Source organism: Phodopus roborovskii, unplaced genomic scaffold (assembly GCF_943737965.1).
Source record: "Phodopus roborovskii unplaced genomic scaffold, PHOROB, whole genome shotgun sequence".
NCBI classification, from domain to species: Eukaryota; Metazoa; Chordata; class Mammalia; order Rodentia; family Cricetidae; genus Phodopus; species Phodopus roborovskii.
Window position 1 is genome coordinate 181,010 of NW_026126441.1, and position 22,576 is coordinate 203,585.

Below are 22,576 nucleotides of genomic sequence, written 5' to 3' on the forward strand. Positions count from 1 at the left end.
CTAAGTGCCCCACGCTTCCCCTCTCCCTTATCACTCAACTGGATTAACCCTGACTCACAAGTACCGGATGTTGAGGGGTGACATGTATACTGGGGAGAGGCTAGTTAGCCCAAATCTGACTCCAGGACTCCATTGAGTGTAGCCTGATTCACAGACCCCTGCGTTCTGGGAATACTACTTTCTCTTCCAATGTAAGGAGCTGGGAAGAGGAAAACAGGGCCTTCAGCTAAGATTTGGATTGAGAGCAGGTTAGCTGTATTGTAGCCAGGGAGGAGGAAACTTTCAGGGTTCACCACATTGAATGAGAGGATTCAAACATCAGAACTTTGGAAGTCTGAACATCCCCTCTCAGAGCCACAGGGAGAGAGAAGTCCAGGCCACATTCCAAATTACTTGAAAGCTTTCTTCTCCTGAACTCCAAAACCACATTTCCCTCTTTCAGTGATTCTTAGTGCTGGAGACAAAAATGAACCTATGTACACATAGACTAGGGCATGTAATGTGTGTATGTGTGTGTGCATGCCATGGCAGAGATCAAATGACCCCATCTATTTTACCGGCAGTGAGGAGCACATAGAGGCAGATGCCCCCATGGGGATGCACCCCCAACACCATCTCTAGCACACACAAAGGCTTTCTGAGGGGAGCCTCCCTTCCCTTCTCCCCTTTCCCCTTCCACAGGTTCTAACTCCTGCCTCTAACCCTGAGTCAACTCCTGAGTAGCTGCCTCTGTGGACTGAGACATGAATGGCCAACAAGTGTCATCCTGCACTGTAGCAAAGAGCCAGAGCAGCCATCTCTTTTCTTGCCTCCTGGAGATCTGAGGAAAACAGGTTGGAGCTGCTATGTGAGGGGTTTAAATGAAAGCTTAGGCTTCCCGCCCTGGGTCAGGCAAGAGCAGTGTGCATAAAAGGAGTGGTATAGCTCCTTGGGTTTCTGAGATCTCAGCCTCTTTTCTTGCCACTTGGGCATGCAGAGGGCGCTTAACCAAGCCATTGTTATATGCTTTTTATAGATGGCAAGAGTGAGCCAAGCCAAAGGGAGGTCCAACCCCCGATGGGTTCTGGTACCTATACCTCCTAGAGTCACCTGCTGCGGACCTGCTCCCAGTGCACACTCCACCCCTTTCTCCAACTGAGCCATCCAGGGCTAGGTTTGTACAAGGGCCTGAAGCTGCCCTGGGGATGAAAGAATGGTTTTGCAAAGGGCCTGCCAATCCTGACTTTCCTTAGAGCCCACAGAGGAATTGTGCAGAAACACGCCAAGGAATCAAGGGCATAAGGGACAGAGACAAGGCAACGGCAAGCCCAGGGCATGGGCTACAGGGCTTTGTAAGGGAGTTAAAGCACATAGATGTTTCTTCACAGACGACTACATTACAGAGATGTAGACTCTAACCAGTTAAATTTCCTATGCTAATGGCAAGCATGGGCTGAGCTGTGTAGTGACAGCCGAGACAGGATAAAGTCCACAAAGGCAAAACTGGAGGTGAGTTCTTCCTTCGTGTGGCTTCTCAGCACAATGGAGCTCACTGGTCATGCATCCAAATCCCCGCACCACTGGTCCCACCCAGCAATGAGCCTGATTCACAAAGGAGACAAGTACCTTTTTTCCTTCTGGGGGATCGGGGTTCAAGACAGGGTCTCTTTGTAGCCCTGGCTGTCCTGTAGACCAAGCTGGCCTCCAACTCATAGAGATGGGCCTGCCTTTGCCTCCTGAGTGCTGGGATTAAAGGTGTGTGCCACCATTGCCTGGCCAAGTACCTCCTTTATAGAGTTGGTATGATTATATAACCAAATTTCTACACATAAAATGTGAAAACCAAGCCAAGCATAATGACATACACCCATAACCCCAGCACATGGGAGGTAGAAGTAGGAGACTCAGGAATTCAATACCAGACTCACCAAACAGTAAGTTCAAGGCCAACCTGGGCTATAGAGGACCCTGTCCCAAAAGACTAAGAAAAGGTATGGAAGTCAACACCTGGCAGTATAACAGTATAATATATATATATGTTGTTAAGACCTAATTATGTATATATTTTGTGTATATGGATGCGTTGTGTGCATGTATCCCATGGGACTAGTTATAGAAGGCTGTGAGCTGCCATGTGGATGCTGGGAATTGAACTCAGGACCTCTGGAAGAGCAGTCAGTGCTCTTAACTGCTGAGCCATTTTTAAAAAGGCGTGTGTCATCATCACCCAGCTTAGGTACTCCTTTTACATATATCCGTCTCTCCCCAGAGAGGAGCACCACGTCATCTGAGTTCCACATGTTCTCTGTTCTCATGGAGCTTTCTCACAGGGCAGACTAAAACCAGAGAAAAGACAAGTCAGGTGCCCAGAAAGCATGAAGACAATGGAAGGTACACACCGGTATGCGTGCCTGCCAAGTGAACTCAACAAGAAGCAATGGCATTTACAGTTCACAAGAGGGAAAGAACACCTCAGGCTGGGGGTGAGGGCAGGGACTAGGAGGGGTGTTATTTGAGCTGAGTCTAAAAAAAAAAAAAAAAAAAAAAAAAAAACAGCCAGGATTAGGGGAGAAAAGCAGGGAGTGGCTGCCAGAAGGGGATGTGGATCAGGCTAAGAGGCTGCATCCTGCCTCCCTCGGAGCTCCTGGAGTGCAGGTGTGTAGCACAGTAATGGGGAACCATAGGCTGGGTAGGGCTCACACTGAGAGGCTAGGCAGCAGAATCCAGTGCTTTATGGATACCGTTGCCTAGCCTCTGGGCTGGAGGATCCCTCTCAAATCCACACATCCAAGCCCTGTCTGGTCTACATCTCTTTTTCCACTGTCAGTATGCTGGGAGGCAACAGCACTTACACAAGAAGGCACTGTGCTTGTTTAATGGACTCTATTCATACACACACACAGTCCCCTTCCCACTGTTTAGTGCTGGTACTGTGACCCTCAGTAAGGGCCGTAACTCCTTTGGGGTCCTATCTAAAGGCCTGAAAGCACACTATTACCCAGGCGCGTACGTCCTGCCAGTGCAAGGAGGACCTGGCCTCCACACCAGGCAGGTACAGGTCCTTTAACTGTTTCGGGAAGACGAAGATAGAGAGAAAATCAAAACTGAAGAAAACAGTTCTGGCTGACTCAGGACTGACAGACAAATGGATCTTGTGGATTCAGTTCCATCTGAGCTGGTTCCTCCTCTTCTAGGGAGTTTGGTTGGTCAGGTCTAGGGGACACAGGACACCAAGGCCCCTGCCCGAGTCTGCCAGGGCTTCCTTTGGGGATGATCAGTGTGCTCTGGCCAGCGGGTGTCCATACCACAGTGGCTGCCCACTGACATGCTGCCCTGGAAGTCCAAAGTCCCATGGTCCACCTACTGCTTGTTACGAAGTTGGAATCACACAGTCCACCTCTCGCTTCGGGCCTCTACAGATTGTACCAGGCCTTCACCCAACACAGCAAAGTCCTCCAGGATTGCTTCTATGTTGGGAACCATCACAAGCTCCCCACCTCGAGACACCACCATGCGTCCCTTTATGTTGGAGGCCTAAAGAATCAGAGAATAAATTTGAGCTTAAGTATCACAAAGGCACACACTGAGATCAAGGCTGGGGGCAGTGTAGACAGGCATATGAGTCCCTACACATTCTTGACCCAGGGCCACACAGAAATGCGTACCCCAGAGAAGCACATGTACACTCTCAGCAACACGAGTCACCGATCAGCATACCTTAAAGGGCTGGGGCTGGAAGCTGGTGGGCTTCCAGAGGACACCAATCACCTCCCCACCATGCTGGTCATAGAAGAAAAGTGCCAGATCACCAAAGGCCTCCTAGAAGGGACAGAAGACAAGCAAGATTACAACAGGCACCTAGGACCACCTCCAGGGCTCTAGCTCCACTGAACACTCCCTAAACCAGCCAGTCCTTCAGAACTTACCCTGAGCTGTGCCAGATAGAGCTGAGGGGGATCATAGCCCAGGACAGGCATCAGAGATGAAGGCCCTGGCTCACTGAGCAGACCACGGCAAAAGGAAGCAGCTGGAGGGTCCACAGCCTGACGGTGCCGAGGAATGTGGCGAGGAGTCAGGTGAATCAGTACATCGTACATGTCAAAGGGCGGCCGGAACACTGTCTAAGGAAGTCTTTAAGTTACCCTTCCACGTACCTCATTGCCACGCCATCTGGCCATCCATTATGGGCTTGAGTGCCCACAGAAAGGTGATAACAGCAAACCCCACAGAGGAAAGCAGCCAGGACAAGCTTGAGCCCAGAAGTGAAAGGACACCCAGGATTTCCACCAGGTTCCACCACTGCCAGGCACCACGGAAGCTTCAAAGCCTTCTCTGTATTGTGTCTCACCAAACAGAGCAACTGGGCACCCGGGGAAGCCCTTGAACTGTGGACTTCCAGCCCTAGGAGATACCCTGAGTCTGATGCTTACCCTAATGTCCCCAGGCCCCCGGGGATCCATCAGCTGCTTCTCTAGGACAGGGAGGGCCTCAGCAGCCAGGGTCACGAGCTGCTGAAGGATCTGGGGCACAAAAGTCACAAGATTGACCATGCTTTTCTTCTCAGTATAAAAAATAAATAAATGAATGTAGGGACAGGTATGGGGTTGAACCTGGGCAGAGGGTCTCTCCTGTGTCCACACAGAGCTTCTGCGGTCCTGGGGGGTAATGATGACCATGACTGGGAGTTGTGTCCGAGCTGCCAGGAAACTACTTCGAATTTCTACCTGGTCCTCAGCTAGAGATGACAGGCGATGCTACATCAGCCTCCCCAAAAGACCTTTATTGCACCCCCAGGTCCTCCCACCATGTAACCAGCAACTGCTCATCACAGTGATTTTCCAGTACCCCTCTCCCAAAGGACAAAGGTTACAAAGGGGACACCACATGGGCCTTAACGGGGTGGGGTGTTAATCTCCCAGCTACAACCCAGAGGCAGAGTTTTCCACTGCTTGTCACCCCCAGACTAGTCTCTGGCTTGCACAAGCTGAGGCCTGCCCAAGGCCCCCCTTATCCTGGGCTCTCACACACCTGGAGAATTAGGAACCCGACACCCTGCTCTCTGCTGAGACCCAGAGCTCCTAAGATTACAATGGGAAATCAACAATTCCACCCGCAAGGTGTGGGCACCTAGTCTAACTTCCCGCCCCCCACCCCCACCCCACAAGACCTCTCACCTAATACACAAGAACCCTTCTTCCCCTCTCTTCACAGCCCTGGTGACTTGCTCACCATCCCAGTCCATTTTGTCAAGGACCACCACACAGGCAAAGCTCTCTAAGCCCAGACTTGATACAGGCCTCTTCCTTCTGACAACTCTCTTCCCCAAGACAGTTAGGCTTAGACATCTGGGAGGCAGGAGGCTTCCCTGACAGAATTCCAGGGAGACCTTGCCTGCCTTACTGTGCAATCTATAGACGGGAGTTCTTCCAGTGGTCTGACCGGAGTCCCACCACTCACCAGTCAGTTCGCTATTGAGGTTGACAATGAGAGGGTTGTTCTTCCAATCAAAGGTAGACACCAGGTAAAGGAACCGAAGAAAGCCAACCTGAGGGGAGCTGAGTAGAGAGAATGAGAAAGAATCTGGGGCCTGATGTCCCCACCGAGCTTCCCATAATCCCTTAGTGTAGATTGTGGGAGGTCTAGGTGTCTGAGAATGTCCTCTATCAGGTACTCAACCAGCCTCCTCCGTTTAGAGAAACTGCATCAGGAAGGGCAACTTCCCTAGGTAAGGGACTTGTCGGAGGGATTACCTGGGAGGGCTGAAGGGCTCAGAGTGCAGGAAGAGGGCAGCGGTCACCAGATCCAGGCTCTCATCAGTGAATCCCTCACCCAAGAGCTGGGCACGCACCCACCGCTTGGCCAGGCGAGCCACACCTGAGAAGGCTGGGTGCTGCTGCTGCAGTCTGGAAGAGGAGGGTATGGTAGTGAGACCCAGGTACTCGGCCCTAAACAGTGTGTCAGCCCACTGCGACTGTCATCTAGCCTCTGCCCAACACTGTCCTCCGTGCTAACGTGTCACAGAGGTCATGGCATGCTCTCCTAGCAAATACCTGGAGGACTGTTACTAATGTAATTACCATTTTACAAATGAGGTATTATGCTGTCTAGCCTCTCAGAGAGCTTGTTAGGCAGGAGAGCAGAATGGGGGCAGGAGAAGCCCTACATCCAATAAGATCTTATACATGTAGCCTTACCCATGCAGGGCACTGGTGAGCAGGGGCAACAGCCTGGTGTCTCGCTCAAGGCGGAGGGAGGCAGGTGTGTCTCTCATAGAGATCATGCCCTCAGGGCTCCGTACCTCCCTAAGGATCTGTGGCTCCCGTTGATAGGCCACTCGAATTCTGAACACAAACCCATCCTGTGGGAAGATGTGGCACAGAAAGTGATGTAGAACACTTGGACTGCCTGCCTCCCTGGTCCCCCAGCACACTACCCACAGGGTTATCCCCTCGCACACCCTGGCATCCCTGGATCCCATTCTTGGTGATTTCCCACCCTGCACCAGCCTGACCTTGAGGACATCAGTGTGTGTGGCAGTAGCTCGGCACTGTAGCCTATGCTGCTGTGTCAAAACTTCTGCCAGGCGCAGCTGGAAGGCAGCTCGGACTCGCTGAACAGCCTCCGCATCCTGAGGCCACTGCCCGCTGCCCTCCAGGTGACAAACCACTGAAGAATAGAAGGGGCGACAGATCTAATACTGCAGCCTGCTGCCCTTCCCACTCCCTCCCAAATGCCCTCTTACCAGTCATAGGCTCCACATAGGCTGGGCAGGGCTTATCCAGCCGGGGCAACAGTGAGGCCCGCTCTTGGTGATGCTTATAAAAGGAACAGGCAGGTCGAACTGGGGCCGGAGGGAATACCTGTAGAAGAAATGAGGATGACATCTAACATGGAGGGAGAGCCTACAGACAGGAGGAAGGGGGAGGGAAAGGGAGTGTGGGGGGAGGCGCCAACTGGAAAGAACCCCCACCTTACCTCTGTATAGCGCAGCACTGGGTGAGCTCCCTGAACGGCAGACACAGTGAGCGGGAGACCCTCCAGCCCCCACAACAGGCGGCTGAGGTCATCATAGCAACGCACGGCCAATGCCAGGGCCTCTTCACCTGTGTTGGAGATCTGATGAAGAGAAGACACTCAGGAAGAAGGCTAGGTCTTACAAAGCGCCAGCCATGACTCAGGCTACTGAAGGACCAGTGCACCCCCTGCTGGGCACAAGAAGATGAAGCACAGCTGTGGTGGAAAGGGTTCTTTCTGATCTCGCCATGAGGTTACTCCACAACCACTCGCTTAGACCCCAGGCTCTCACCTCTTTTGGGCCTTGGATCAATGTGTCGAGGAAACCACCCACATAGTGGACACAGGTATCTGGGATGTCAGCATGGCTGAACACAGACAGAATAAAGTCATTAGGGAATATGCCCACTGAAAATGGCTGCCCTGACCACAGTAGTCTTCTGGCATGAAGATGCTAACACTCACAGTGCCAAGAGGTGGGTGACCACCTGCTGAGGAATAAGGCGCTTCTCAGACATAGAGGCCGCCTCCCAGACCACAGCTTCCCGGATGGCTCCATCCTGGAAACGTCTAAGTTCTGAGCGGGATCCCCAGAACTGACGGAAGTCAGCAGCCTGGGGAGAAGCAAAGGATGGGAAGAAGGATCAGGAAAGACAGACTGAGCTGGGGTGTAGCACAACGGTGGAGGCCTCGCCTAATAACACGCTCAAAGCCCTAAGCTCAATTCTAAGCACTGAGGTAAAAACACAGGCTGACCCACCCACTCCTTCCCACGGGCAGGCTGAGGTTGCACACCTCAGGCTGGTCAGCCTCAGGACCAAGATCAAGAACACTGGTCAGTCCTTCAGGCCGGAGAAGCAATCCCAGGGTCAGGGTCCCAGCGTCCTTATGCTTCGGTGGATTTTCACTGATACCCCACTGTAGGATATAAAAAGGTTGACATCAACCTCAAAGTCCCCCAGCCTGGTCTAGAAACCAACCAGCTGGGCAGCCTGTCTTTTGTGTCCCTTGACCCCACAAACTCCCCTTTCTACATGGTCTCACCTCTGGGACTGGGCGCCGAGAGTGAGCCAGCAGATGCAGTCGGGCCCCAAGACCCTGCTCCAAAATTGTGGTTAGCGGGCCTAAAGCTGCTGAAACATAGTCCCCACCATTGTCCTGCAGCTCTGGCCAAAGCTTTAGTCGGTGACATGCTGCCTGCAGACGACTCAGTGGACGGAGACTGGAGGGCAGAGGACAAAGAGAACCAATCAGGACCCACTAGGTCCTTGACTCCTCTTCCCTAATGACCCATACCCTCTATTAGCCCCAAACTCACTGGACAATGTGGTCGAAAGCCCGTACCATGGGCTTGGGAGTCATCAAGAGCAGCTGGAACCCATCATCAGCTTTGCTGTCCAGTAAGGCCATGGACAGTTGTGCCTCGTGCTGCACCTGGGCCACAGGGTAAAGTAGGGACCATAGCTGTAACCCTCAATGGCTAAAAGGGTCACATCTGACCATTTCGTACTTCTCTGGAGAGGAGTGTGTGAGGCTCTGGTACCAACAAAGTAACAGTGTCTGAGCTGGGACCTCTGGAGGATGCAGCAACAGGAGCCCATTGGTACCTGGTTGTAAGTGGAAGCTGTGACATCAGCACAGAGGTTGAGGCGGCCTGTGGAGTCCAGGAACACAACTGGGAAAGCCTGGTGGAAGTCAGCCAGCGCTGGCTGGGAGGCAGAGAGAAGCAGATGAGGGCTGAACTTTACCTTCAGGCTTCCTGGGACAGACCTGCCCCTCCCTAACTCACCAAGGAAGGATCCGAACTGGGAGATAAACTAATTCCATTGACCCTCAGATCTGTAGTGGCTAGAGTGAACCAGAGAAGGCAGGTGGTGTTAGAAGGTCCCTCGTGGGACCCAGCCACAGTGACAACCTCCCTCCCTCCCTTCCTCCGACGGGGTGGCTACACCCCGCATGACTCAGATCCAGCTTTTCTCATCTGTCTGGTGACAAGGAATTAAAGGAGCTCTGATGGAATGAGAGGACCCCTGGGGAGGTGGGACCCCGGGCCTTTCCAGTCTAGCTGCCTTACCCAGAAACTGCAAGACACTTCTCAAGACCTGGTAGCCACTCATGGTAGTATGGATCTTGCGTTTAGACACGAGAAAGGCAACTAGCATGGAGATAAGGAATCCATTAAATCCGCCCAGGCCCTGAAAGAGACAGGACAGAACTGAGTTCAGAAGCGCTGAGTTCAGAAGCACGCGCGTGCGTGCGCACACACACACACACACACACACACACACACACACACACACACACACCCCTACCTCTGTCACCATGGGGTGAGGGGACAACTCACCTTGTCCAGCTCCCGCTGCCTCAGCCAAACCTTCAGAAGTGCTATACCGTCCTTCAGCCCCTGGGCAGAGCCCAATACAGTTGACAGCAGGTGCATTTGAGATTCAAGAGCTGTATCCTGCAGGATCCATGTGTTATAGTGGGGTGTAGGGGGCTCTGGGCTAGCTGTCGAGGAAAAAAAAAAAAAAAAACTAGAGGCTGTGAGGAATGAAGCCCCCACCACACCCGTCTACCAACATCTCCACTCACCACTCTCCGGAGCACTCTGCTCTCGGAACCAGGCAGACCGCACATTGTTCTTGGTTGGCAGCAAGCGGCAAGGGCGGAAGAAGTCCACAGGAGGGCACGGGTGCAGACGCACCGTGACCAGGCGCTCATCCTTCCCTGGGCAGACAAGGAATACTGACATTCTACAACTGCTGGAACCACAGGGACCCCCTTACCACCCCCTCATACTCGGGGACCCACAACTTCCCACCGCCGAAGTTGACACCCATGCCTCTCACCTTGGCCTTAAGGCTTCTATTTCTACTCCTCTAGACTTTTCAGACCTTGTGCTCCCCCTCCACATTTGCCATCCCATACTGTGCACTAAACCCAGTGTGTGACTCCCACCATGTGGCCGCAGCAGCAGCGAGGGCTTCAGGTGGCAGCCATTGGTGTAAGAGAATCGAACACTGCCAAAGAAGGGATCTTGGGCCAGGTGGTGAGCTAGGTGAGCTAGATAGAGAGCTCGCTTGCGGAAGTATCGCTGGTTCAGCCCATCTTTGTCCTGTAAGATTTCCTGGAGGAGTCAGGGAAGAAGTGGGAAGTTAGACACGTAAGAGCTTACAGCGCTAGGATGAAGCTAGGTTTAAGTCCCAGGGCGTCTTCATTGACTCAGGAGCGCCCAAACCAATAGGTGCGACACATCTAATTTCCAGATAGACCGCAAAATCCCAAAAGGATGGTAACTGGATCAAGGGTCCATCTAGGCTACACGCAGAGTGGTGACCTCTATATCCCCCAAACCACGGCCTTACCCTGGGCATGGTCAGTGCCACATCCACATTGATATCTGGTCGGATGCAAGTACCCAGAAGGTAGCTGCCTACGACAGTGATCTGGGAAGGAGGCAGGAAGCGGAAGGAACCCTTCACAGCATAGGGAACTTGGTGAAGGGGCACTCGAACCCCAGCTGGGAGCCATGACTGGTCAGAGAGCTGTGAGAACAGAGAGGAAACCCCCAATTGTCTATAGACAACATACCAGTATGTTAAAAACTAACTCAATCTTCCATAAACACCATCTCCATGAAGACAACTTAATTGACAAAAACATTTAAAACACCATGATTTACTTCACATTAGGAATGGTGACACACACCTCTAATCCCAGCATTTGGGAAAGCAGAAAGATCACAAGTTCAAGATCACCCTTGACTATACAGTAATCAAGTTCAAGGACAGCCTGGACTATACCAGACCCTGTCCCAGTAAATAAATACATAAAATAAAATATCCATACTTGGTTGGAAGTTAAGGTTCACAACTACAATCCCAGCACTCAGGGGACTGAAGTAGGAGAACTGCCACTAGTCTGAGGACTACATTGGTTACAGAGTTAAGACCCTGTGTTAAAAAACAAAATGTGGCCAGGTGGTAGTAGAATATGCCTTTAATCCCAGCACTCACAAGGTAGACGAAGGTGAACTCTATGGGTTCGAGGCCAGCCTGGTATATAGAGCAAGTGCCAGGACAGGCTAAAAGCTACACAGAGAAACCCGCGTCTTGAAAAACCAAAACATCTCGAAATATCAAAAAACAAAACAAAAAATAAAATTTGGCTCAGACCCTCAATCTCAGTCCTTGGGAGCTGTGCCAGGACTGTTAGAGGAGTTCAAGGCCAACCAGGGCTACATAAGACCCTGTTTAAGTAAACCAACAAACTCCTATACAATTTGTGCAAGACATACATACATATGGTTGTTGAGTGATTAATACATGGATGGCTAGTGACCTAGTTCAGTTTTCTTGCAGCGAGAATGACTTCCCCAGCATCCCACTCTCTTGGGAGAACAGCAAAGTGTGTCAGATGCCTCGCTGTTCCCTGGCCATCAACTCACCTCGGTCTCCGGTACTGAGGGCACTCGCTGCACCCGCAGGTTGACCCCCTTCAGGAAAGTGTCAATCCTCTCTTTCTTCTTCTCCGAGAGCCTCACTTCCTTCAGTAACTCCTCCACCTGTAAGAGAGGAAAGGGGAGACTGTCAGCCTCAGAACCCCAAGGAAACCCCTCTAATCTATGCCCTGGTCACCCAAGTACCTGTAAACGAAGCAAGCTGGAGTGGAACAAGATTTCAGTCTCCCGAAGGCGATTTAGCTCCTCATTTGTAGGCTCCTTGTACAGCTCTGCCCGACTGAGCTTCACTGGCTGCAGGAGGCCTTCTGCTGGAGGCTCAGCTTTTGCACGCTTTCTTGAAGTGGCCTTCTCCTTGCTGACGCCTTCTAGGGCAAGTTCCAAAACCTATGGCCAGAGAGGGGAAAGTCAACATGAAATCGTGGGTATCTACACCAGTTGCCTAAAGGTTGTGGGCAAAAGCTTCATCTACTCTAGTTCCTCCCTTTCGGTGTGAAAGTAAAGTTTCTGCATTCCATAAGCTTCTCCACCAGATGCAGCAATCCAAATCAGACCAAATCAAACTGAATTAGAAAAAGCCCACATTTAACAGACACAGCGCTCCCAGATGGCCTTCCCACCCCCAGAGAGGAGAAGGGAGAGACCAGAAAACCATGTCTATTCTCTGGGGACAGTTTAAATACCCTGTGGGAGTGGTCTTGAGCATCTCTTGGGGAGGGGCCATCATTTGGCAGGCTTTCTGAGATGCAGCAGGGTTTAGAGGGATAAGAGAGCGGGGCTTAGGTGGAACTTCCAAAAATAACATCCCAGACTCTGTGGGGATATGGACACCGGTTCGTGTCTGGCTTCTTCCTGCTAACAAGATATGATGTGGGAGAGGGGCAAAGTCAGAAATTGGTGGGTTCAGGCTCAGCAGGAGGTGGTGGGTGGGGAAGCATCTAGTTGGTTGCCATCCTGGAAACCTCAGGCATCTGTTCCTTAGGGGGAGAAAGCAGGTTGCTAGAAGAAAAATAGATAATTAACACCTGTCCTAATTGTACTGACAAAGGTAAATCTGTCAAGAATAGCAGCTAGGTCCTTCATTGTGACATCCTGGAAAACTGGCGAGTCCCTGCTGCTGGACAGATCAAGTATCCTAAAGAGGTGCCCGCTTGAGCCTGGAAAGGTGGTACCAATACGGATGTCCCAAGAGCTAATGCAGGTGCTGGCGTTATCTGGAGGACCTTCTGTGGGCTCACCTTGGCCCAGGCAGGAAGGCCATCGGGGAGCGTTGCATCCATTAAACGTGGACTTCTATTTCAGTTTGATTTGGTCTGGTTTGGATTGCTGCTGCAGCGAAGAGGCTTATCCAGGTAGTATCCAGGCAGAAACTTTTCAGTGGGCATCAGATTTTATAAAGCTCAGGATATCCATCATCGGAATGACTCTGCACGAGTCTGCAGTCCTGCCTGGCCAAGTCAGTTTACCGCTCACCGCCTTAAGCAGTGCCCCAAAGCCCTCCTATTTCCAGGTACCACAATTCTTTTGCTGAGACAGGCGTAGGGCTTTTTAAAATATCATCTCCATTCCTGATCTATTCAGATCTTGCTAGACCTAGCTTCCCTAAAAATCTTTTCTCAGTGACCTAGGTTGGAAAAATAGTGGAAATGAGATTCCTCCAGAATCGGCCGCCCTTAAGTCCCTCACAAGCTAGCTGTCAGGCCTGACTACTATCTCAGACTCTGTAGCCAAGAAAGCACATTTTGAAACTCTCTTTCACCTACTGAGATCACTAACCTCTGGCTCCCCAGCTGCTCCGCGTAGCTGGTCTCCGGCGGGGGCCGGCCCCATCTCCACAGTAGGTCCCTCTCCCGCACTCGGGATTCAAGCCCGATCTACCGCGTAGCTCCCCACGTGGACCGAAACGCCAACTCCAGGGTTCCAACCCCTATCACAAGCTCCACCCACTGCGGGACCATTGGGCTAGCGCACGCCATCTCGCTCACTATTGGTCAGATGTTCGCAGGGGCCCGCCTATTATTGGTGGGACCTAAGGATGTCCTCGGATTTACAGCCTCTTTGCGACACTAGACCGGAAACGTGCGTGAGTCCAGCTGGTCGCGTTCTTGCCTCACTTCCCTCTCGGGAAGGGAAAGGAAGGGCAGGGAAGGGTGGAGCTTGCCTTGGCTTCCGGTGTTTTTTTCTTTCTTTTTTTTTTTTTTTTTTGTCTGTTTATACTGGTGGCTCTCAGCAACCGAGTTGCCAGTCTATGAGCAAGTCATGTGATTTCAACTTTCAAAATATATCTTGAATTTGTTTTTCTGTTTTCACAACAAGGTTTAGTTCAAGTATCTAGAATTCTAACATAGCTTCTTTCCAACTTTTCCTTCTTAAAATATAACTTTTTCAAACACTGAAAGTTTAAAGCCAGAATCATTGTAATAATGAATTCCTAAATACTTTTCATCTTCATTCAGTGTTAATATTTCGCCAAATTTACTTTACCTTTATTTACATATTATTTTACAAAATGAAGATTCATCCCAGTAATCCCATTCACTAGGCTGAGCCTGAGCCTGAGCCTGAGGGAAACTCAAAATGACACCATGGCATCTACTTTTAAAGACCTCTGATCTAGGCTACATGTGATGGATTTAATCCTAATATTTAGGAGGCAGGAGCTCAAGACCCAACTGGTCTACACAAGGAGTTCCAGACCAGCCATGGTTATATAATGATACCCTGTCTCTATAAAGAAATTGGGTACCATCAGGCATATCATTAATCCCAGTACTCCAGTGGAGTAATTGATGTCCTCAGATCTCTGAGTTCAAGGCCAGCCTAGTCTATACAGGGAGTTTCAGGACAGCCAGGACTACATTCTAAGATAAATAAGATAGGGCAGAGGGGAGTAACAGAAAAGAAGTCAAGAGTTGTCACCTTAGGATATACCAGACCACAACATGGGTAAAAGCATTTGCCACTATGGCCTGGGAACCACATGATAGAAGGAGAAAACACCTGCAAGTCCACATTCATTCATGTGATATCCGTGTGTCTTACACACACACACACACACACACACACACACACACACACACACACACACAGGTAAATAAGGGAGGAAGAAAAAATTTTGGAAAACAACAACAAAAAACTTCCATCCCTGGAGATATGACTGACTGAGGGGTTAAAAGCACTTGCTGCTCATGTAGAGGACCTGACCTACAACTGCTGCCTGTAACAATAGATGTGGGAAGGCAGATGCCCTCCTTTGGCACCAGGCCCTCCCATGGCACATACCTACATACAAATAAATCTTTTTTATTTTTTTTTTTTTGACACTGTCTCACTCTTATACCCCTGGCTGCCCTGGAGCCCACAACATATATATATATATATATATATATATATGTATGTATATATATATATATATATGTATATATATATACTCTTCCACATATATCCGTGTACAATGTATGTACAGTGCTAGTGGAGGCCAGATGAGCTCATTGGATCCCTTGGAACTGGAATAACAGATAGTTGTGAGTCAACATATAGATGCTAGGAACTGAACCAGGCCCTCTAGAAATGCAGCCAGAGCTCATAGTTCCTGAGCCATCAACTTTCTTACTTACTTTTGAAAGTAAATCTAAGTTTATTTGTTTGTTTATTTATTTTGGTTTTTCAAGACAGGATTTCTCTGTAGCTTTGGAGCCTGTCCTAGCTCTATAGACCAGGCTGGCCTTGAACTCACAGAGATCCACCTGCCTTTGCCTCCCTCATGCTGGGGTTAAAGGCATGTGTCACCAATGCCTGGCTCTAAGTTTATTTTTGTGTGAACGTATGTGAAGTGGAGTTACAGGCGGTTTTGAGACCCAACGTGGCTGCTGGGAAAAAAGCTACTCTCAAAACCACTAATCCACCTCCACCACCTGTAAGGAAATCTTGAAGAATAAAATAAAAGGAGTATGTTCTGAACTTTGTGATAGAGTTTGTATTTTTCAGTCAACAGGCCCCGAGCTAAAATTATTGCAAAAATAATGATGATAGATACATAAGAAATGTCAATCAATCCCTGAACTTGGTGTCTAGGATAGAGAGTTTCGTAAGTCTTGACCATAAGCCAGAAACCTGCAAGGATGTTCTTGCCTATTTATTTCACAAGTTAGTCCCTTTTATCCAGTTATATATAACTTCACAAATTCTTTCCACCCTCTTCCCCTTCCTGCTCTCATTTGTAACATTATCTTTCCCTACCTTTTTTGTTACTTTTGAAATAAGTTTTGAGATAAGGGATTTTTCTTCACTCCCTAGACTTGTCTTGCATCTTAGACCTAAGAGGGGCTCCTGCCTCAGCCACTTCAAATAACTGGAACTACAGGCATTCACCACTATATCTGATATTTTTATTGCTCTTTATCTCTCTGTCTCTCTCTTTCTCTCTGAAATAAGCACTCACTATGATGCCTTGGCTGGTCTATAACTTGGTATAAAGACAAGACTGCCCTGTTGTCATTTATTTATTTATTCATTCATTCATTTACATTGTAAGGCCTCTAGCATGGTAAGCAAGCACCTTGTTTGGGGGAGGGTGTATTTGCTGTTCTTTTTGTAATAAGGCTTCATGTAGTTCAGGATGGCCTGAAATTTGTTGTGGCGCTAAGGATGACCTGAACTCCTAACCTTAACTCTATCTCCCAAGTGCCACCACATCAAAATTTCCTAATTGCTTGTTTGTGTCTATTCCTGTTTCAGCCATTAGAATACCAGTAGCCAGCCACATAAAGGCACAAAACAATTGTTTCTATTTTGTTTGTTTTCAATTTTTCCCATTTATTTTGTGTCATGATATACCTCTTGGTTCTCTCCTTCCATCAGGCTTGGTGGTGAGCCACTGCCTTAAGATGACTCTTGTTTTTAGGCAGTGGTGGTATACACTTTCAATCCCAGCACTTGGGAGACAGAGGCAGGCAGATTCCAGTGAGTTCTCAGGCTGGCCTGGGCTACACAGTGAGCTCCAGGACAGGCAGGATTTTTTACACAGAGATACCCTGTCTCAAAAAACAAAAATAAAACAAAACAAAAAGGATGACTCTTGTTTCCTTGTTTGCTTGCTTGCTTGCTTACTTGCTTACTTCCTTCCTTTCTTTTTGGGTAACCCAGAATGGCCTTAAACTCAGTGTGTAGCTGAGATTGCCCATGAGTTTTTTATCTTTCCTGTCTCCACCTTTCAAGTGTTAGGATTATAGATCCGTGCCACCATGCCCAAGAAATCTCTGTCTTATTCAAGTTGTATTTCTGGCAATTAGCACGAGGTCTGGCACATAAGAAACACTCACTAAATATTGTTGAATGAAAGAAAGAATGAATGGTTTTCTTGAGAGCATCTTGATGGCAGAGAGGAAGAAGTAAACAACCTCAACTATGTGGGTGGTGCTGTGATGTACACAGATTGCTTAAAGTTGGGTGTCATGAAGCATACCCGTAATCTTAGCACTGTGGAGAGTGAAGCAGGAGAATCTTGAGTTCAAGGACAACCTTTGCTACACAGCAAAAAGACCCTCTTCCTAAAAAAGAAAGAAAGAAATGCACAAAGTAGGATGATTGAGGCTAACTTGAGGTTCTGCCATTTGTTAATTGAGTGACCTTGGGTAGCTTGTTATTTGACCTCTTTAAATCTTACTTTAACTCAGTAAAATTAAAGAATGACCATGTAATGGATTTGTGAGGTTTAACTGAGATGGTCTATGTCAAGAACCTATTGTAGTCTGACTTTCTTTAGACTGCCAGCTCCCAAATAAAGACACCAAGACTTCTTGTTAATTATTAGGCTTGTTCACACCAGCTCTTACACTTGTACTAACCCATTTATATTAATCTATATTCTGTCACATGGCTTGTTACCTCTTCTCAGTACAGTATGTCCCATTTCCTCCATTTCTGGCTGTGGAATTTTGCCTTTCTTCTTCCCAGAGTTTCTATGTCTGCCTGGAAGTTCCCGTATCCTCTTCTACCTAGCTACTGGCTGTTCAGATCTTTATTAAACCAATCAATCTACAAAATTTCAGTCTACAAAAAGATTTTCCCACAACAATCTATTATATAGAGATGCTTAACAATCGTTAGTTATCATTAGATAATTGTGATTTCTAGTAGCACTGTTCAAGTATAACATATATATCTTTTCATGTTTAAAGATTTACTTTTATTATTTGGGGGGGGCAGTTTCAAGACAGGGTTTCTCTGGAGTTTGGGAGTCTGCCCTGGAACTAGCTCTTGGAGACCAGGCTGGTCTCTAACTCACTAACTCATAAAGATCTGCCTGCCTTTGTCTCCGAGGTGCTGGGATTAAAAGTGTTTGCCACCACTGCCCGGCTTTTTTTTCTTTTTTTCTTTTTTTGATAGGTTTCTCTGTATTTCTGGCTGTCTTGGAACTTACTTTATAGCAAGGCTTGCCTTGAACTCAGAGATCCACTTGCCTCTGGCTCCCAAGTAAGTACTGGCATTAAAGACATTTGGTACCTGCTGAGACTGGGTTTCTTATATTCCAAGTTAGTCTTGGGATACATGAACTTGAATACAATTTGTAGTCTATGTTAGGCTTGAATTTCCAATATTCCCTCCCCCTCCCAAGGCAGGGTTTTCCTTTTTCTTTTTCTTTTTCTTTCTTTCTTTCTTTCTTTCTTTCTTTCTTTTTTTTTCTTTTAAGATAGGGTTTCTCTGTAGCTTTGGAGTCTATCCGGAACTCTCTTTGTAGAGTGACCAGGTTGGCCAAGAACTCACAAAGACACACGTGCCTCTATTTAGAGTGCTGAGATTAAAGGCATGAGCCACCACTGCCCTGCAAGATAGGGTTTTTCTACATAGTCCTGGCTCAATCTCTGTAGATCAGGCTGATCTAGAACTCAGACATCCAAAGAACTCTGCCTCCTGAATGATGGGATTAAAGTCTTGTGCTACCACAGCTCTGCTCAAATTCTTGACATCCTGTCTTCACTTTCAGAGTCCTGGGACCACACTCATGCACCACTACACCTGGCTTTATGTTAAGATATTGAGTGAAAAATAGGTGAATAAGCCCAAAATCTAAATGAGAAAATACAATTTTTAAACATTTTTTGTGGGGGCTGTGGAGGTTGAATGCAGGCCTTGCATATTTTTTGTAAGCACTTAGCCACATTCCTAACCCAATCTTTTTTTGTTTTTTAATTGTTTATTATGTATACAGTTTATGCTTGCATGTGTGCCTGCAGACCAGAAGAGGGCACCAGATCTCATTATGGATGGTTGTGAGCCACAGGCTGCTGGGAACTCAACTCAGGACCTCTGGAAGAGCAGCCAGTGCTCTTACAGCTGAGCTATCTCTCCAGCTGCCCTAACCCGATCTTTTAATTTAGAATTGGCAGCTAGGATATATGGTGCACACATGTAATCCCACAACTTGATAGATAGACACATGAAGGAGAGCCTCAATTACATAGCAAGTTTAAAGCCAGCCTATGATGCCTAGACCTTATCTAAAAAGAAAAAAAAAATCAGTTAAATATTCTAAAGCGGGCACATCAGCACAAATTTTAAAAAAGTTCTTTTAAACATTTACTTATTTATTTAATGTGCACTGGTGTTTTGCCTGTATATACTCTGTGTGAGGGTGTCAGATCCCCTGGGACTGGGTTACAGTTGTGAGCTGCCATGTGGGTGCTGGGAATTGAACCAGGGTCCTCTGGAAGAGCAGCCAGTAGTGCTCTAACCACTGAGGCATCTCTCCAGCCCCAGCACAAACTTTTAATTCCAACAAAGCAGAAGTGGAGGCAGGAGACTCACAAGTTTACGTCATTCTCAACTACCTACCTAGTTCAAGGCTAGCTGCGGATGCTGGAGCTCTGGTTTAAATATCCCAAATGAAATACTTCTCCTTCTGTTTAGATTATGTCTGTTCTAATTTGGAAAAAAGAAGTTAATGGACACTACAGAAGTCCCATGATTGTCACATACCAGGTGATGCCTTAGACTGTGAATTGGTATTTTGTTTCCTTGACCACAAGAGGGCACCAATCAATCAATCAAGTCTGCTTCTGCCATTATGAAGGAGAATGTAGTTTCTGCCAATCATGCTGTGATGTTTCTGTTTCTCAGTAGCAGGCCACGAACCTAGGGCCTTACATGTTGTATAGGTGCTCTACCACTGAGCTATATATCCCCAGATTTTTCTTATTTTGAGATAGAGCCAACTTATCCAGACTAGTCTTGAACTGATCTATAGGGGCTTTGAACTTGGGTACCCCTGCTTCTATCTCTTCCATCTCCCCACATTATTAGGTTTGTCAGAACCTAATATGTGACAAACATTAGAAAAAATATGATTATGGATTTTGTTGTCTTGAATACCTACAGAGTAGCCATGGAGGTGGAAGGTGGGGTTCAATGTGTCATTTTGTGATACTGATTATCTTCTTGACTCTCTCGCTCTCCTCCTCCCCCATCTCTGTCTGTCTCCCTCCCTCTCTCCCTTCCTCCCTCTATCCCTCCTTTTCTCTCTTTCTCTCTCTCTCCTCTCTCTCTCTCTCTCTCTCTCTCTCTGTGTGTGTGTGTGTGTGTGTGTGTGTGTAGATAGAATGTTGCTGTGTAGCCCTGGTTAACCAGGTACTCATTAGATAGTTCCAACTCAAGGCAATTCTCTTTCTTTAGCCACCCAGATGCTGGACCTCGGTCTACAAGAGAAGACTGTGCCTCAAATACAAAAAACAAAAAACAAAACAAAACAAAAAAACCAGGGGATGGCAAAATGGCTCAAAGGGTAAAGGCACTCACTACTAAGCCTTGATGACTGGAATTCTGTCTCATGAGATCCACATAGTGAAAAGAGAGAACCTATTCCTATTCCTCAAGAATTCTCTGACCTCCACATTCCACTCTGGCTTTGCATTTGGTCTTACACACAAAATAAATAAACGTATTAATTATAAAGCAACAAAAATTCAAATACCAAGTCTCTTCTTTTTATCAGATGTGGTGCTTTCCTTGAAATGCAGACATGAGTAAGAAACAGTTGGCAATTTACTAAAAAATAATGTTTTGACTAGCTAGAATAAGACAGGAGCACTTCTATACTGACAACGGTGAGACTTGAGAATAAAATCCATTAAGACAAGAAGATGCCAGCTTTCTAACACAGGGCCATACCCAGAGTCCATACCTAGTGTGTGAGTTTGTGAGTTGACTTGAGCCCAGGAATGCAGGTGTACATTTCAATGATTTAGGCTAAGGATCCATAATCCTACAGGTCAGGGTGGGGCTGCAGTGAGTGTGTGTGGCTGAAATGCTTTGAAGGTGATCTTTCTGCCTATTTGTCTACTCACAGCTGTGCTATTAAAGGTGTCAACATCATCTCCCAGGTTTCTAGGTCAGCAATCTTCTTGTCCTTAAATTGAATAGTGGAGGAAAGGATGCTAGGCCTGGGCATATGTCATCATTTTGGGAGGAGAGGATGCTTTAATTAGGATATTCTCCTTCCTTGAAGGGAGTTCTAATTCTAGTGGTTGAACTTGGTCTCGTGACCTAGGCGGGATTGGGAGCCCATCAATTACCCTTTAAAAAAATGTTTTGAGACAGGGTCTTATGTGGCCCTGGCTGGGCTTAACCTTGGGAAGAAAGAATAGTGCTTTAAAGAACTGAGGTCCCAACTATGGAGAGGCAGTTGTGCTTGGTAGTGGTGCCTGTCTGTAACCCCAGAATCAGGCAAGGAGACAGGAGGCTCACAAATCTTAGGCCAGCTTGGGCTACAACCTGAGTTCTAAGTCAGCGTAGGCTATGCAGCAAGAACATGCCCTGTCTATAAATAAGTAAATGGCTCATTAAGTAGATTTTTGTACGGTGACTTCCTTCCAAACAACACAGTAATGAAGGGGTGGAGAAACAGAGTTACTTTACAGTGGAGAGACTTGACATGCTACCTTTGCCAGGTGACCAAGGTCAACATCAACAAGGCTAATCATGTTGTTCTATTACATGCCCTTGGTATGGTGTGATGCAAATGGTATTTCACCTCTGTAATCACTCCCTTTAGAAAAAAAACAACAACACAGTCATGCTTGTGAGAAAAATATCACAAATCCCAATTTTGAGGGATTGTCTACTAAATCCTTGATCTAGGCAAGTTGGGTAGTCTACCCCTACAATCAAACATTCTAGAAACTGAACTAGACTGCTTGCTAGTTGAAGCCAGCCTGGGTTACATAGTAAAATCCTGTCCTCCAAAAAAAGTAAAACAGAGGCTGAGCAAGAGATAGCTCAGCAGGTAAAGGCAGTTGGTACCAAGTCTGAGGGCTGAGTTTGATCCCCAGGACTCACATGGTGTAGGGACAGAATCCCCTCCAGAGAATTGTCCTCTGACCTCTATGAACATATTGTAAAACAATAAATAAATAAAAGAGGAATCTTTAAAAAAAATGAAAAAGAAGAAGCAAATGGCCAAGGGCTATATATCTCAGGTGTAGAGTGCTTCCTTAGCTTGGAGGCTGTCTGATTTAGGGTTACCATTGCTGTGTTGAAACACCGTGACCAAAAGCAACTTGGGGAGGAAAGGGTTTACTTCACTCACAGTTCTGTACAACAGTTCATCCTCAAAAGCACTGAGGGCAGGAACTCAAACAGGACAGACAGGACACGAGCCTGGAGGCAGGAGCTGAAGCAGAGGCCATGGAGAGGTTTAACTTACTGGCTTGCTCAGTTTACTTTCTTACAGAACGTAGGACCACCAGCCCAGGGATGGCATCACCCACTATGGGCTGGGCCCTCCTACATAAATCACAAATGAAGAAAATGCCCTTAAGATGGATCTTATAGAGGCATTTTCTCACTGAGATTCCATCCTTTCAGATGACTCTAGCTTGTGTCAAATGAACATAAAATTAGCCAGGACAGAGGCCCTGGTTTTAATCCTCAGCACCACCATAAGAAATAAAAAAAATAAAAACAGGGCTGGAGAGATGACTCAGTCATCAAAAGTACTGGTTGCTCTTTGAGAAGACCTAGGTCCAAGTGCCTGCACCCACCAGGCAGCTTACAACTGCAGTTTCTTCACAGCTGCAGTCCCAGGAGAGCTGACCCTCTTATGATTTCTGAAGGCACCAGGAATGCACA

The 22,576-nt window shown here is 47.6% G+C and overlaps 1 protein-coding gene across 1 annotated transcript; it reads right to left on the reverse strand.

The window, feature by feature from the left end:
- Window positions 1–2,664: 2,664 nt before the first annotated feature.
- On the reverse strand, window positions 2,665–13,324 carry Nol6 (nucleolar protein 6). The gene is made up of 26 exons (XM_051187554.1): window positions 13,229–13,324; window positions 11,639–11,839; window positions 11,441–11,557; window positions 10,359–10,538; window positions 9,952–10,120; window positions 9,586–9,720; window positions 9,338–9,501; window positions 9,068–9,188; window positions 8,783–8,841; window positions 8,601–8,702; window positions 8,312–8,427; window positions 8,038–8,215; window positions 7,789–7,911; window positions 7,459–7,607; window positions 7,286–7,361; window positions 6,955–7,095; window positions 6,722–6,839; window positions 6,491–6,645; window positions 6,174–6,337; window positions 5,730–5,882; window positions 5,437–5,534; window positions 4,590–4,714; window positions 4,410–4,499; window positions 3,906–4,100; window positions 3,697–3,798; window positions 2,665–3,513 (listed from the first exon to the last, which is right to left on the reverse strand). The coding sequence occupies exons 1-26, from the start codon at window positions 13,280–13,282 to the stop codon at window positions 3,364–3,366; spliced, it is 3,435 nt and encodes a 1,144-aa protein (XP_051043511.1). The 5' UTR covers window positions 13,283–13,324; the 3' UTR covers window positions 2,665–3,363.
- Between the last annotated feature and the right edge of the window lie 9,252 nt (window positions 13,325–22,576).